Here is a 15302-nt window from a genome sequence, read left to right as displayed (position 1 = left end):
CGATGCTGTACGCTAGGAGGAACGGCATATCACACGAAGAACTGTGTGTACATTTTTACAACAATAGGTAGACAGAAAAAGAAGCTGTATCTCTCAACAAGTCATGTAGCTGTGTATCCAAGACTTCAAACTCCATCCCAAGATAACTCGACAAGTATTCTACCCTGTATTATAACAGAAATGTATTGCAGTGTATGCACATGTCAGTACAACAATAATACTCTACTTCTAGCAGTTTTCGGGGCCATAAATAATCAGAAAAACTTCATGTGGGAAAAAACGTATAATAGTGGCTCCCTGGAGGTCAGACTTTGCTATTGCAGTCTGTTGTAATATTTTAATGACATGAACAGACAATAAGAATCTGCTGTTTGGTGGTTGAAAATCACAGTGTTCACATATCTTGAGGTCAGAGGTCAAAGGACCCCTTTGAAAATGACCATGCCAGTTTTTCCTCGCCAAAATTTAGCATATCTTTGGAGCGTTACTTAGCGTTGCTCCCAAGCTACATGACTTGGTTGGTACCAATCGATTCCTTAGATTTTCTTATGATACCAGTATCTTCACTCTGGCTTTAAGACTGAGCCCGCTATAACATCTGAAATAAAGATCGATACTTGATGTCCGTGTATCTATACAATATTGCCACGCAAAATATCACAATACTATGCTGTTTTGATTTTTTATCCCACCCCTAATGTGTAGTTATATGTAGAACGTCATCATGCAGAAACCTACATCAGGTCACATGGGAAAAAGTTTTTTAGAAGGGCTTGGGAAAATAGGATTTTGACGCTAAAACATACGTAGTTTGACCAAAATATGAATGTTTGGATTTGAATACATAGGGAACACCACTGAGAAGCTACAGAATGATATAAAAACCTAAAAAAAAAATATTGGACCTGCTCTCTAAAGAAACTTTGAGATGCCTTCAGATGGCTGTAAAGAGACTCACCAGAGAAGGAAAACAATATAAGATTCAAGAGTTCACAGCCATGGCAGCAGCTCTAAAGCTACTTTGGTACAGCACTGTTAACAAGCTCACAATGACAATGCCAACATGCTGCTGTTTAGAAGGTATAATGTTCATAATTCACCATCTTAGTTTAGTGTATTGGCATGGTAACATTTGCTAATAAAACACTAAACAATCATGTCGTTACATTCTAAAGGTTAACATTTATAAATATTTCTGTTTATAGAATAAAATTAAGTAAATAATCTACTGTGGAAAAGTCCCCACATGGACCTTCAAATCAGCGCTAAAATAAACAGGCATGCAGTGATAAGGCGATAAAGCAGGACAGATACTGTGTGGTTCTGTTTCATAGTTAAATCCCTTTATGCAGCTTTTTGAACACACTGAAGCTGTTTCAACTCCTCTTGGCTAAGGCAGCTTCACAAGTTGCACAAGTCAAAGTGAGAAGAGAAGATAAAGGCACATATAATCCTCTCTGTATCACTAAAATGCATGGTGGTTCTAATTTTAGCAGTGCACCTGAGATAGAAAAAACCATGGCCGGTTTTTAGCATCTCTTTTCAAAACAACATCAGACTCCTCAGTTTTTGGAGGCTTGTGTTTACTTAACAGACTAAGAACAGATGGAATTTGTCTGGAAACAAAACAACAAGGAGTTTTATCTAAAAAATAGAAACAGATTTTTGCTTTTCAATACTTAATATGTCGCATGGTTAATACCATTAAAAAACATGCAAAGATGAAAATGTATATATTCATTTGTCTTGAGTGAGAAGTAAAGCGGGGTGTCATCGGCAAAATGTAAAAGAGCACCTACACCGTGATCCTTGATGTATAATTTGGCACGTCATCATACTTAAGTATATAGTTTAATAGCTTAAATATGAAAATTACAGTTTTTCCAGCAGCAACACAATAAACAATCAAACTCAAGGAAAATTGTATGTCTGACTCATGATTACATTTCCTGGAGTTGCTCTTCACTCTGCTTTGCATTTTGACTGCATTTTTTCCAAACCACTCATCTGGTCTGATCTGAATTTCAGGCTTTTATCTTAATTTAGCTAAGCTGATTAGTTGAACAAATGACACACACAAACTTCACGTAAATCTAATAGAACGCTGGCTTTGAGGCAAAGTAGAAATTAACATTTCGTCAATGTTCTTAAGTTATGAAATGAGAGAAATAACAAACTCATCATCCAAACAACATTACAGTTGAGTGCTGGAGGCAGTTTAATGTGGAAGTTGGAAATGTGCACTTGTGGTGTTTCTTTTTAGCATAATCTTGATGTATTGACTTCTTCTCTTTACTGAACTACTGAGCAACAGTCAGGTGAGGCTTACAGTTTCACCATGTCGATGATCATGGTGCTGTATTAGCATATTATTTAAACACCTTTTTTAACTCAAGTGCTGTTTCTTTGCGATGACGAACACTGGACTTTCCCCCAGGAGACCGCTGTTCGTGTCCTACAATAATGATTTTGACTAAAGCTACCTAAGTAGTTTTGTTGTGTTTTTTGTTCTGTTTTGTTTCAATTTACAACGTTAATCACATGTTTAAAACTGTTTCTGTAATCTGGGAGAAAATATGTTTCCCACCAAACGTAATTGAGAATGCAGTTTAGTTGTATGGAAATGTAATTTTGTAGGAGACAGACAGGGTTGCATTGAAAGGATGTGGTTTCATCCTATTACACTAAGATATTAAATATTAGATTGAGATACAGTACATTCAAACCACACTGGTTGTTGCTGAAGAAACAAAACCCATGACTAATATATTGCAAGCGTGTGTCTAATAGGTTCATTCTACAGGCTTTAGTTTCCTGCCGGATAGAAAATGAAAGGCTATTCCAGGAGATGGATTGGCATATTCAACTGATAACCTTCAAGGATTCGGTCAGGTGACTGAAATGCCAGCAAATAACAGTTCAAATGTCAAATTAATAGAGAGGTTAAAGCCCCAATCTTTGACCACTTAAATGTCTATTCACATGCATGATTAAAAACTTTTGTCTTGCAGATGAGACATGAGCATTTTGTGCATTTCTTAACTGATCGAGGCTGTTTTCCAGCTGCAAACTCACATTTAACCGCATCGGAAAACATTAATACTTTAGATTGAGTTACTATTATGTATTCATTTATTTGCATTTTATAACGACCTGTCAATCAATTTGAAAGTGGAAGTAGGTCTTAATCTTGTGTATTGATTTTTTTGCGGTGGGGCCACACGTTTGTTTGCATTGTAAGTGCGGAGGGCTCTGACTTGACTTGCAAATGTGATGAGTCATCAGAAGTGTGGAGGTCCATACGTTACAGCAAGCGAGCCGGACAGACGTGACATTTCCAACAGTGGGATGATGGGAAACTACAGGAGCTGTTCTACTGTGCACTAATCACTCATTCCCTCCTTCTCTCCCTCTCTCTCTCTCTGTCTCTCTCTCTCTGACGTCTGTAGTCAGATACCGAGTTCTGGGATAAGATGCAGGCTGAGTGGGAAGAGCTCGCTCGGCGGAACTGGCTGACAGAAAATGAGCAGGCGCAGATTCCCTCCTCTGTCTCTCCACATGAGAAGGTCACTATCATTACAGTTTGACAATCAGCATGTGCAGAAATTTGTCTTGATGACACTGATGTAGGGATATACAGTACTGACAGCCTCTGTAGAATAAATTATGCATGCCTGTCTAGAGTTTAACTATAAAATGAGTTACCCAGCATTTGAAAAAAAAGTGATAGAGTATGTTTACTGTACTTTTGAATAAGATTTTAAAGTTAAATGCATCAATCTGCTGCACTTTGAGAGGAAAATGACGAGGCTAGATCTATGAAGAGCTCGGGTAAACATTAAATCATAAACACATTGGCTATATAAAATGAATGGTGATGACACAGCAAAAAAAGGCACACCCACAAAGCATGGTAAACGAGACAAGGTCCATATTTCAAGATGGGTTTGGGTGGGTTGCCAACATAGCCACACTGAGGACAGTTCGCCCCGATTGACAGTCGTGCCATGAGCAGGGAGCTCTGTCCCTCCCCGCAGGGAGAGAGGGCACAGCGAGCACTAAGCTAAGCTAAGCTGTAAAGTGTCACCTTCACCCCGGGCCTTTCCAAGCCGAGTTAGAGCCGGTCGCAGCGCACCAGCATGGAGGAAGTACACCCTGCGAAAGCCAGAGAGCGTTCCCTCGAGCGGATCCTCCCATGAAAGCGCACTGCTGTAAAGTAAAGGGGTGCGCTGGATTTATAACACAAGACAGAATGCGGCACAATAATCGTTTTATGTCAATTATCTTTTTTTCATTCACGAAATTTCACGAAATTTGATGAACTGCACAGCCCTAATACATTGACACGTCTGATTCGACAGATTATGTCAAAGCATTTATTTGAAAAAGGCAAAATGCTCTATAAAAGCCAAGATGTACTTTAGTAGAGAAAATAAATGAACATTTGAGGAGTCAAAACTGCTCTTTGTTTTTGTTATATTAACATTAGTGATGTCAGTTAGATTTGGTTTGGTCAGAGCTATGGAATATTAAATCATTCACCTCGGGTGTGCATAATAAACTACAGGTTCTGAACTTGTGTTTGAAATATAAAAAGGTTTAATTATCGGTTATCTTATTGGTATCGGCCATGAGAAGCAGATAATTATCAGTTATCGGTATTGGCTGACAAAACAATCCATACTGTGTATCCCTACTCGCTGTCATTCAGAGCCCAAAATGTGCAGAGCTGCCTTGTACAGTATTAAACTTTAACTAACTGGTTAGTTTTTACTTCCTCCCCAAATTAATACATAAAGAACATTTTAGAATAGGATGTAATATAGCCTATATTCTACCCTATGTAGCATCACCATATATGATAAAAAGTAATGTTTGTGGGTCTCAGAGGACAGAGCATATGGCTAAGCAGTATACATTATCGGCTGACCTTCTTATATACGGAAATCATACGAGATCAGACCTCTGGGCTCTGTGATTGATCCCAGTGCAGAACCAGTTCTTAAAGAAAAAGCTGTTTCAAAGTCATCGCGCTCACAAGCGGTCAACAACACACCAGGGTAATCTCAGTTTGAAAATGCAAAGTTTAACATTTAAAGAGAACAGACGAACTCCGGGGAGCTCAGATGTGAGGTAGAAAAGATCAATTCCTGCTGTTGGAGCTTTGCTTAAATATACAACTGCACAGGACAGTTGCCCTGGTTTGCATTTGAATATGGAAGAGAGAGAAACTGACATTACCCTCTGTCCCTATTTTTTTTGCTGACAGGGTTACTACTTCCACACAGATAATCCTTATAAAGACTTGCCTAACGCATTTGAAGAGGGACAAAAGAAGTCTCGAGAGGGAGACTTGCAAAACGCTGTGCTTTTTCTGGAAGGAGCCGTCTTGCAGGATCCCCAAGATTCAGAGGTGAATTCATGTAGCACACACACACACACACACACTTTTCCCTTATTTAACCAGGCATGTTAACCGTGGAGACCTTCATACTTACAGCTGGGGGATGGAGGCACAGTTACAGCACGGCTGGCCAATGAAACTGCAGTCCTGCACCGGTCAACACGATGGAGCATTTGGGTTTTCAGCACAAACATATGACTAAATCCAACCCCAATTACTCCCCTTCATGTTGAGAGAAGCTAGAGAGGAAGAATGCCTCACTGACCACATGGGTTGTGTGAAGCAGATTTAGTAGGCAGCACCCACAGGCCAGATGCTGATTGCCTGTAGAGGGCAAAGGATTTTTTTTCTCTTGTTAAAAGAGTTGTTTACTGTAGCAAAAATACTCAATTTGTTCATACTCTTGATGAGAATTTCCATTTGCCTAGTGAGCTGAATAATAGCTCATTCCCCAGGTTTTCTCCTTTTTGTATTCTCCCCGTTTCTAAAGAAGTGACCTCTTTGCAGGCTGAAAGAGCAAAGCCTTCATACAAAGTACTTTCGGAATCCCCCGGAATATACAGAAATGTGCCAGTTATTCCGCGGAGAGGATTATCCTGCGGTGTATGGAACTAATACGATTCCAAAATTCCTCCTAGGGCGCTTAGTGGCTTATTGCCCCACTGTGAAGACCTCTGAATCATTCAGAAATAATTTCGACCCTCATTTCAAAGAGTGGAACAAAAAGGCATCTGCAGAGATTAGCCGTAGAACAGGTTATTAAGTGTGCCCTTACAGACACAAATACAGGGGGGTAATCTCATAATCTCACATTTTGGATTTGAGGTTAGTTATATCACTGTCTGCCCTCTTGTGCTGATCAAGAGTACTTTCCATTTGCATGTCCTGGCACTGGCACAAAGATCAACCGCAGAGCCTCTCACACAGTCACATTCAACTTTTACTGAGCAAAAAGTCAACAAACATTTAGATGATTAATCTATTAGTCTATTAATCAGTTTGGGTCATTGTTTTTAGGAAAAAAGTAAAAATTGTCTGATTCCAGCTTCTTAAATTTTAATATTTTGCTATGACAGAAAACTGAATATCTTTGAGTTGTGGACAAAACAAGACATTTGAGGACGTCATCTTGGGCTTTGGGAAACACTGATCGACATTTTCAACATTTTCTGACATTTTATAGACCAGACCACTAATCTATTGAGAAAATAATCAACAGATTAATCGACAATGAAGATAATCGGTAGTTGCGGCCCTAAATTGCTTGTTCCAGCTTCTTCAGTATGAAGATTTGCTGCTTCTTTCTATTTTATATCATTGTAAATTCAATATTTAGGGGTTTTGCACTATTGGTAGGACAAAACAACATATCTGAAGATGTCCCTTTGGGCTGGGAAAGTGTGATTTAAAGTCTTCGATGTGTCATTTTGTCCAACCAATAGTCCAAAACCCCCATATTTTCATTGTAAAAAATGACTCAAACGATAAATCCTTTTATCACTACAGTCGCTGAATGATTTTCTATTGACCGACTGATCATTCAGCTCTAAATAAATGAGGAGTCCTCACCTAAATTATCACTTTTTAAAAGAGATAGCTATGTCAGTAAGTCATCTCTGATAGCTTCATTGAATTATAAATGGCTTTCTATTGCTCGGATGATATCTGAGAGTGTCTAAGGACAACCCTCCATCCAAAACACTTTTTATACACACGCAATTTTTAATCCTAATTGCATGCGCCCTTGTTTGACCTCATAAAAGTTTTACATTTGATGGAGTTCTGAATTTTTAAATGTACTGTAGCTCCTCTGTCTTGATGTGCATGAAACACTTGCTTCATTTGCTCTGTGCTGGATCCCACTCATTGAGCCTGACAGATGATTGCTGAGCCACTGTAACTGAGTTTTACTTTCAGCCTCTTGGGAATACCAGCTATGGAGTCCAGGTTTCCATCCTGCTGTTTGTTTACTGTGACCTGTATTTTGTGTCCCTGCAGGCTTGGCAAGTGTTGGGGACCACGCAAGCTGAAAATGAGAATGAGCAGGCAGCGATCGTCTCCCTCCAAAGGTAAGGAGAAACAACGGCATCAAATTCACATTCAAAATCAAAAATGGCTCTCAGACTGTCAGCTGTTGTTGCTCGGAGACACCATATGTTTGCACAAGTGGGACTCTGTTGAAATGTTAAAAGATGAAGCCAATCGCCTGAGAGGTTTCAATGAACTTTTTGGCAGGAGTCTATTCAGCAAGAGAACTTAAAATTCAGATGTCATATTTACAGTCCCGAGGACGAGTGGCATCACCATTTTACTTTTACTGTTTTACTTTACCAAGTGGCAAATGGAAGGAAACGTCGTGCAATTTTTATTCCTAAAATAGAGACACCCCACATGGATGGTGATTGCACAGAGCCCGGGTATGAGTCCTCAATGGGAGGTGGCCCACTTTCATTCATAACACTGCTGAAGCCAGAAATTGCACCTATCTGAGAGTGTGAAGTCAAGTGAAAACACAGGAGACAGCCATTCAGGAAAAAAAAAAGCATGCTTCCTTTTGTTAAAGGGTGACATAGATGGTCCATTCTGTGAAATAAAAATAATACTGAGGAGAAATAAAGAAATAAAAACATTTAATTGCTGTTCTACGTAAATGGGATTCCAACAGATGTGAATAATTAATTTTTCAGTTCCTGCAAGAATCTCTCTTAATCCAATAGATTCATACATATTCTGAAACGCTATTCAGATCTCAGATAGTTTTGCATGGTGCACATTTGAGCTTGTTTATTATGTAATAGCTCCATCTGTGAGGGGACTGTTTGGCTACGAAGTGAGATTAGATGTTTAACTGCCATTAGTCCTGTTGTTGCTACACTGGCAACACTTCAGTTGGCAAGCACCATGTTATCCTGCTCTATTCAGATTTGTTTTTACCACTTCATTAAATATTGTCATACAGACAAGAAAACATATTGAAATAAACATTTTTTTAAGGCTAATGTTTATTTTTTTGCGGAGAACTTTTGATTATTTTATGCCTCACTTTTGATGCTCAAAACATGTGAGCTTTGTCTCCACAGCTCTCCACAACATCTGACACATTTTCTAAAGCGCTGTGGGTAACCGAAGAGACAAAAATATGACTGATGTGTGGTTATTTTATGTTATTTAATGGGCAGCCAGTTTAATTCTGTACACGAACAAATCTGCCAAATATGAGACTTGTCCCTGGATAACATGGTTGTCTGGTCACTCTGGACTTAAATATGGATTAATTGAATTTATCTTCCTATTTTTAAACCTTATACACGTGGGACGCTAAACATTTTGCACAAAACACACATCCTTGAAAGTATACAGTGGATTTGAGTGGCGTTAACCAAAGTTTATGTAATATTCACCTACAGCACATTAGGGTGGGGGACTGAAATAATTTGGTTTGACTGAGATTATGAGGGTTTTAAGGAAGTTGGCGAAACAGCTGTAGCAAATCTGTCTTTAAAATTATCTTGATGAAAGCTAAAGCTTGTTTTGGCCTCTCCATCGGTTTCTAAACTAATTCAAGTTGTTCATCCAACACAGTGCTGCTCTTCTCCCCTTTTCCAGTTGCCCAAATGATATAACCGGTGACATAACTTTAGCACTCACTACAAACATCATCTCTAGCCCTGGAACAATCACCTAGAACATTTTTTTTCCTAAATGCAAACCTAATGCAAATCATCTAACCCTGCTGCTGAGCTGAGGGCAGCATGCAAACCTGCAGGAGAGGTGCAGCTCATCCATCCTGACCCAGAAATCATTAGCCTCCGCCTGATGTTCCCTTGCTTTGGCTTGTCCCAATTAATGCTTGTCAAGTCTATATTTTCCTTTGAAGTGCACACCTTATACCATCTCTTCTCTCCCACGCCCTGGTCCTGTCTCCATCCAGGTGTTTGGAGCTCCACCCAAACAACCTCCCAGCCCTCATGGCTCTGGCAGTGAGCCTGACCAACACTGGTATGCGAAATGATGCCTCCGAGGCCCTGCTCCGCTGGCTGCGACACAATCCAAAGTACAAGCACCTGCTGAAGGGCAAGACGCACCTGATGGGATCCCCAAACTCCCAACGCAGGCTTTCTACTGCTCCCAACATGACCAGACCGGACAGGTGGAGTATTTAGACTGAATGGGCAGACAGTTCAACAATAGAGTTCAACAAAGAATAGAGCATTTAGCTGTATCTGTAGGTCTTGTAAACTGAACAAGCAACAGGGTTGGTCAGATTACAAGAATTTTTTTAACCTCTTTATCTGGCACATACCTTGCAAAAGAGTATAACTAAATTTTCTGCAATCCAGTATCAACGCAAACAACTGACATTATAATACCACAAATGAATTGCAACCTTATTTAACAGTTCAGAGTCACTGAGTATCTGACAAACATTTGATCATCTGCATGTTGCACACTCAAAAATAAGATCTTTACCAGCCGTTTCACGTTCTCATTTGTTTTACATAAACTGCTATTACTCTGTCAGGGAGAGCAAAGACATATATCAAGGTCTCTCAACCACAGCTGGTATTGGTGTCATTTCACTGCCGAGACGGCATATGTGGAGGTCCGTGTATCCATCTTGTCAAACCACTCGCTGTAGATGGCAAACCGTCTGTGTTATCTTAAGCCAGAAGAAAATGAGGCTGTTAGATATATCAGATTGAAGAGGCCTAATTCTGCTCCCAAGGTAAAGCAGCACTTTATCAAATCATTAATCGTCTAGTAAATGTTAAGAGATACGGGTACATCCCAATTAGTGGTCTCTCCTCTAATCCATGCAATATCATCCTTTTCATTTCTGCTTCTTACTCCATCCCTCACTCTTCACACAGTTTCCCCTTCAACTTTTGCACTTAATCACTGTGATGTCACCCATTGGTTTGTGGACTGCCACCCTCTCATGTCACATCTGATTGCAAAAAAACAAGATGGCATTAAAATGCCGAACTCGAGGCTTCAAAACGGCGAAAAGTACAACCGAAAGCTGAATAAGGCATTTTAAGGCGACCAAAATCTTAATATTAACTTTCATGAACTGAAAACACACTGTGAAAGGGTTAAAGTTGTAAGAAGAAAACACGGACAACTCCCAATATGGACAACGCCATGGTAGCGTACTGTCAATCACAAGGTAGCCACGCCCTAAAGCATACCCTGCTTTATGGTCTATTTGACTCTAAATGGGACCATAATTTACTAAATGAGCATCATGCTGTATTGAAGAAGACTAGAAACTAGTGATTGAGACCATAAACTCATGTTTACAATGTTTACTGAGGTAATAAATCAAGTGAGAAGTAGGCTCATTTTCTCATAGACTTCTATACTTCTAGACTCAGAAGTTGCCCACTGGGAAAAACCCTATATGTATACAGTAACTCATGAGTTTAGTGGCCTATAGGTTAAAGCGCTAACTATGAACAGCATATTCCCCAGTTCATGTTTGGCTATGGATCCTTGCTGCCCATTTCTCTCTCCCTTCATTTCCCATCATGGGAATGATGTTCGTTATCCAATAAAAGGTATAAAATGCCCCAAAAAATTATTTTGACTGCTTCACTGCTTGGCCAAAACACCAAACAGACAATGTGAATAACAGTATTTTACCATTCAACACAAAATAAAAACAAAATACAAACATATTTCATTAGCTGTTTATTTAATTAACTAATGAAAAAGAGTAAAAAACTACAAGACTTCCAAACAGTACACTAAACTACTTTATCTGCCAACACAGAGGACATGATTTACATAAACTGAACCACTGAACAAAAACAAAACTGGTCCTTCTTTTACTCAACTCTCTGCATTTTTCTTTGCTCTAATTTTTTTTATTTCTTCCCTCACTTTCTCCTTTACCCTCCTGTCATCTCCCTCTCTCTCTCGTTTTCTTACACTCTGAATAAAAGTTGACATGATGCAGTACAGTGCACATCATAGCTCTGCGATCTTAAGACCGCTCACTCAGCAGCCTTAAGTCACATTAATCCTTAGCTGTGTGTGTGTGTCCACAGCTCCCTGCTACCAGAGGTCAAGGAGCTCTTCCTGGAAGCAGTTCAGCACAACTCTGACAGCATCGACCCGGATTTACAGACGGGCCTCGGGGTGCTCTACAACATCAGCGGGGAGTTCAACAAAGCTGTGGCGGCCTTCAATACGGCCCTGTCAGTGCGGCCCGAGGTAGGACACACACACACACACACGCGCGTGCATGGAAACAGGCAGAATAGACAGAGTGGAGTTGTAGTTGTACAAACACTTGTCAGAGGCAGAGATGCTCTGCAGGCAGAAATAATCTCATTAGTGAATTCGATCCTCAGTAGGAGGAACCACGGAGAAAAAATAAGTGCAAATGACCTAATTTGTAAACGTAAAAAGGCAAAAAAGTTTTACTTCATTTAATCATAATTTGTTCCCTTACAGTATACTGACATACTGAGAAATACAGTATATGGTAATATTTAAATATCTAAATATATGGAGGATTCTCATATACTGTGTATTGTGCAACACATAACAACATATTGGTTTCTTTAAGAATATATTTGACCACAAAAGTGCCATACAGTATGATATTGGCACTAGTGTTGTAGATCACCAGCACTTCAAATATTTTGAAATTGATGCTGCTATTCAGTACATACTGGGGTCTCACTGGCAGCCTGACTGGCTGACTGTAGGCTGTGGTTGGTGAACACATGGATGCATTGGTTTCCTTGCAGACTAGACAACATGTCCGACAGCTGGTTGACTCCAGCTGGCACTCAATTGTGTCAATGATGTAAACTCTGCGCCTTTCATGAAACACTATTTACAGATGATCAGAGGCTCATTCTTATATTCGCAGCCAGCCGATACATTCTACAAAACTAGAAATCAGAGGATGCTGGTTGGTTTGCGTATCCTAGCTGGTGGCTGTTGATAGGTTACCACTAGGGATGCTCATTTTGAAAAATGTTCTTAACCAATAACCGACTCTCATTATCCGATTATTAACCGTTAACCGACAAGATTTGTGCCTCGTACCAGCTGCAGGAGCACAACAGATATTCGTTGACGGGAGTCCCCAGTTCACCCGACCAGGAGCGTTAACTGCACGGACATGCAGCCACTTTCCCAGTAAAAGTCTCCACTGCACATTTAATTTAGTTTAATAGGTTGTAAGCTGTGTGTCTGCCCGGCGTAACAATACTAACAATATTTTTTGGCATTTATTATGACAAATCACAAATCACTGTTGAAACTAACCATAATACGATACCATATAGTATTTTTAGTAATTGCACAAAAAATACTTGTAATGCTTATTACAATATATGACATACAGCAAACTCACAAAAATATGTTTTTTTATATTTTCCATGGTACATCGTGAATCAGGGTTGTAGTCAAGAACCACTTAATCGAGTCCAAGCCCAAGACCTGGTCCAAGTCAAGTCCAAGTCAAGTCCAGGTCCAAAGGCAGTCGAGACCAAGTCCTGTTCAAGACCATACTAGGCAATAGTGTCTTTCCAATGCTAATATAGTGATTAAGGAGTTAGGATGGACAGAAATAAGATAAGATAAGATATTCCTTCATTAGTCCTGCAATGGGGAAATTTGCAATCTATAAACAATATTGATCTATGTTCTACCATCAAACTAATCAATGAATAGAATTTAGGTTTGAGGACCATTACAGGTTTCTACAGGTATGTTAAGGAAGAGGCGTAGGGGTATATATTTTTCACGTATCATTTTGATAGAATCGGGGTACGTTTTGTACAACTGATCCTGAATCAGCAGTCAGGAACAATTTGACCAGCTCTCAATAGCCGAGCCCGAGACCAAGTCAATTCCGAGTCCAACAAGGCACACAACCAAAACAAGACCAGACCAGACTCGTGACCAAGACTGTGCTCGAATATGACAGCCCTTTTGTGAATGTATTAGCAAATGAATGTTATCAGACCTCAATATATCAAATACTGTATGTTTCTATTAAATACAGGATTCATGATAATCAGTTATAGTTGTAATCCTGGAGGGCCAGCTTGCAAGCTTAAAATAATTTACTGAGATATTATGCGTTTTGTTTTACTTTGTAGTAAGAGCACAATAATATTTGCAACAATAATAATATTAGGCATAATATGGGCTACCTTCTACGGTTGCTCTGTAGGACACTAAACTGATTTGGCCTCTGAGAAACACATTCACTGCCAAAGATCTGCTATAAACACACACACACGCACACAACACTAAAGCGCCCACTCAAAAACCATGATCTGTCACACACCACATGTTCCCATGCAAACACATACAGCAGACATGAAACCCTCAAGCTTGCACATGTCCTTAGAGAGATGGAGCCGCAAATATCGTGGGAGAGCTCACGCAAACAGATGAAACGAAGCACGTCAGACTGTCGCAGCAATATGTGAAGCAAGAAGCTGCCAAATCTGGCCTCATGAACTCCTGATTGGCACACAAGCGCTCTCACAGTAGAGCAAGATCTAGTCCACGCACACACACATTTAAGCGGGAAACTGAACACAGACTTTGACGCCTATTTCATGCACAAGCAACGACAAACTTTTCCCCCCATCTCTGCATCTCCTTCATGCAAATCAGTCTCTGTCCTCCCAGCACCGTCCCAGGCCGGCAAGAATATTACTCACTGTTAAATCCAACCTCCCACATTTGACTTGGTAATATCTGCTCCCATGCTGGAAAAAATAGCTCTGAACACAAAGGGAGATAATTATATCCCGCTGCTAGGCTTAGCCAGAGATGAAGGACCCCTATTCTGTAGCAGACCATGACCTCTGTATGTGCCTCTCTGCCCGCAGGTGGGAAACAACAGCAAGGACACTGTGTGATGTAACTCAGCTCTCCTTAAAATACCCTTGTTAGGTTAATTCATAGCAGGGTGCTGCGTACCGCTCCGAACACATCCTTGTGATTTGTGCAACATAAAATACTGAATTATGTCTCTAACACTGAGTGTTGTGTAGCAGCTCTATTTCACTCACACATTGATGTTAAAGACAATGTCAGCTGCTTGATCTGGTCTCTCGGAGGTGAAAAGCATTTAACTTAGGAGATGATGAATTTTTAACTCAAGCTGACAGAAATTTGCCAATGGGTCTACTAATTAAATACTAAATATTATATATGCAAGAAGCCACATTATCAAGGCTGACACCATCTAAAAACACACATTACAGTGAATTTTACTAACCTCTTGCCCTCCGTCGAAGGACTACTTGTTGTGGAACCGCCTGGGGGCCACACTGGCGAACGGGGACCGGAGTGAGGAGGCGGTGGAGGCTTACACGCGAGCCCTAGAGCTGCAACCGGGGTTCATCAGGTCCCGCTACAACCTGGGCATCAGCTGTATTAACCTGGGGGCACACAGGTGAGTGACCTGGGGCTGTAAGACAGTGGGACAAAGCTCCTACACTTGTTTGATTCAGTGGAGTAGAATTAATTAAGGTAGCACCCATGATAAAAAGACAAAATTGTATTTACAGCTAGAGCCGCAACAATTAAGCACATAATTGTCAACTATTAAATTAATCACCAACTATTTTGATAATCGATTAATTGGTTTGAGTAACTTTTAAGAAAAATTCTCTGATTCCAGCTTCTTGAATGTGAATATTTCTCGCGTGTGGCCGGAGCCTCGTCTCCTCTGCCTGCTCACCTTCACTCAGACAGCGCGCGCGTTCTCGCGTACTCGCTCCACCTCTAGACGTGAACGCTCGCTCACTTCACACTGCAGAAGAGTTAGGTTAGCTCTGAGAATATCTAGTGAATGTACGTGAGTGGACGTTTGTGCAGAAATAACTGCTGCAGCTCCTCCAGACCAACGGAG

General features: G+C 40.3%; 1 protein-coding gene across 3 annotated transcripts in view; it reads left to right on the top strand.

Moving 5' to 3' along the window:
- The window catches only part of pex5la (peroxisomal biogenesis factor 5-like a), a 108583-nt gene that overhangs the window by 86904 nt on the left and 6377 nt on the right, over positions 1-15302 (top strand). For all 3 annotated transcript variants that reach the window (XM_074635248.1, XM_074635247.1, XM_074635246.1), the window contains 6 exons: positions 3450-3566; positions 5270-5413; positions 7403-7473; positions 9336-9554; positions 11458-11623; positions 14686-14843. In XM_074635248.1, coding sequence (XP_074491349.1) covers positions 3450-3566; positions 5270-5413; positions 7403-7473; positions 9336-9554; positions 11458-11623; positions 14686-14843 — 875 coding nt within the window. The remainder of the gene's footprint in view (positions 1-3449; positions 3567-5269; positions 5414-7402; positions 7474-9335; positions 9555-11457; positions 11624-14685; positions 14844-15302) is intronic.

This window comes from Sebastes fasciatus, chromosome 5, assembly GCF_043250625.1.
Source record: "Sebastes fasciatus isolate fSebFas1 chromosome 5, fSebFas1.pri, whole genome shotgun sequence".
NCBI lineage: Eukaryota > Metazoa > Chordata > Actinopteri > Perciformes > Sebastidae > Sebastes > Sebastes fasciatus.
This window is presented reverse-complemented; position numbering and strand designations above follow the sequence as displayed.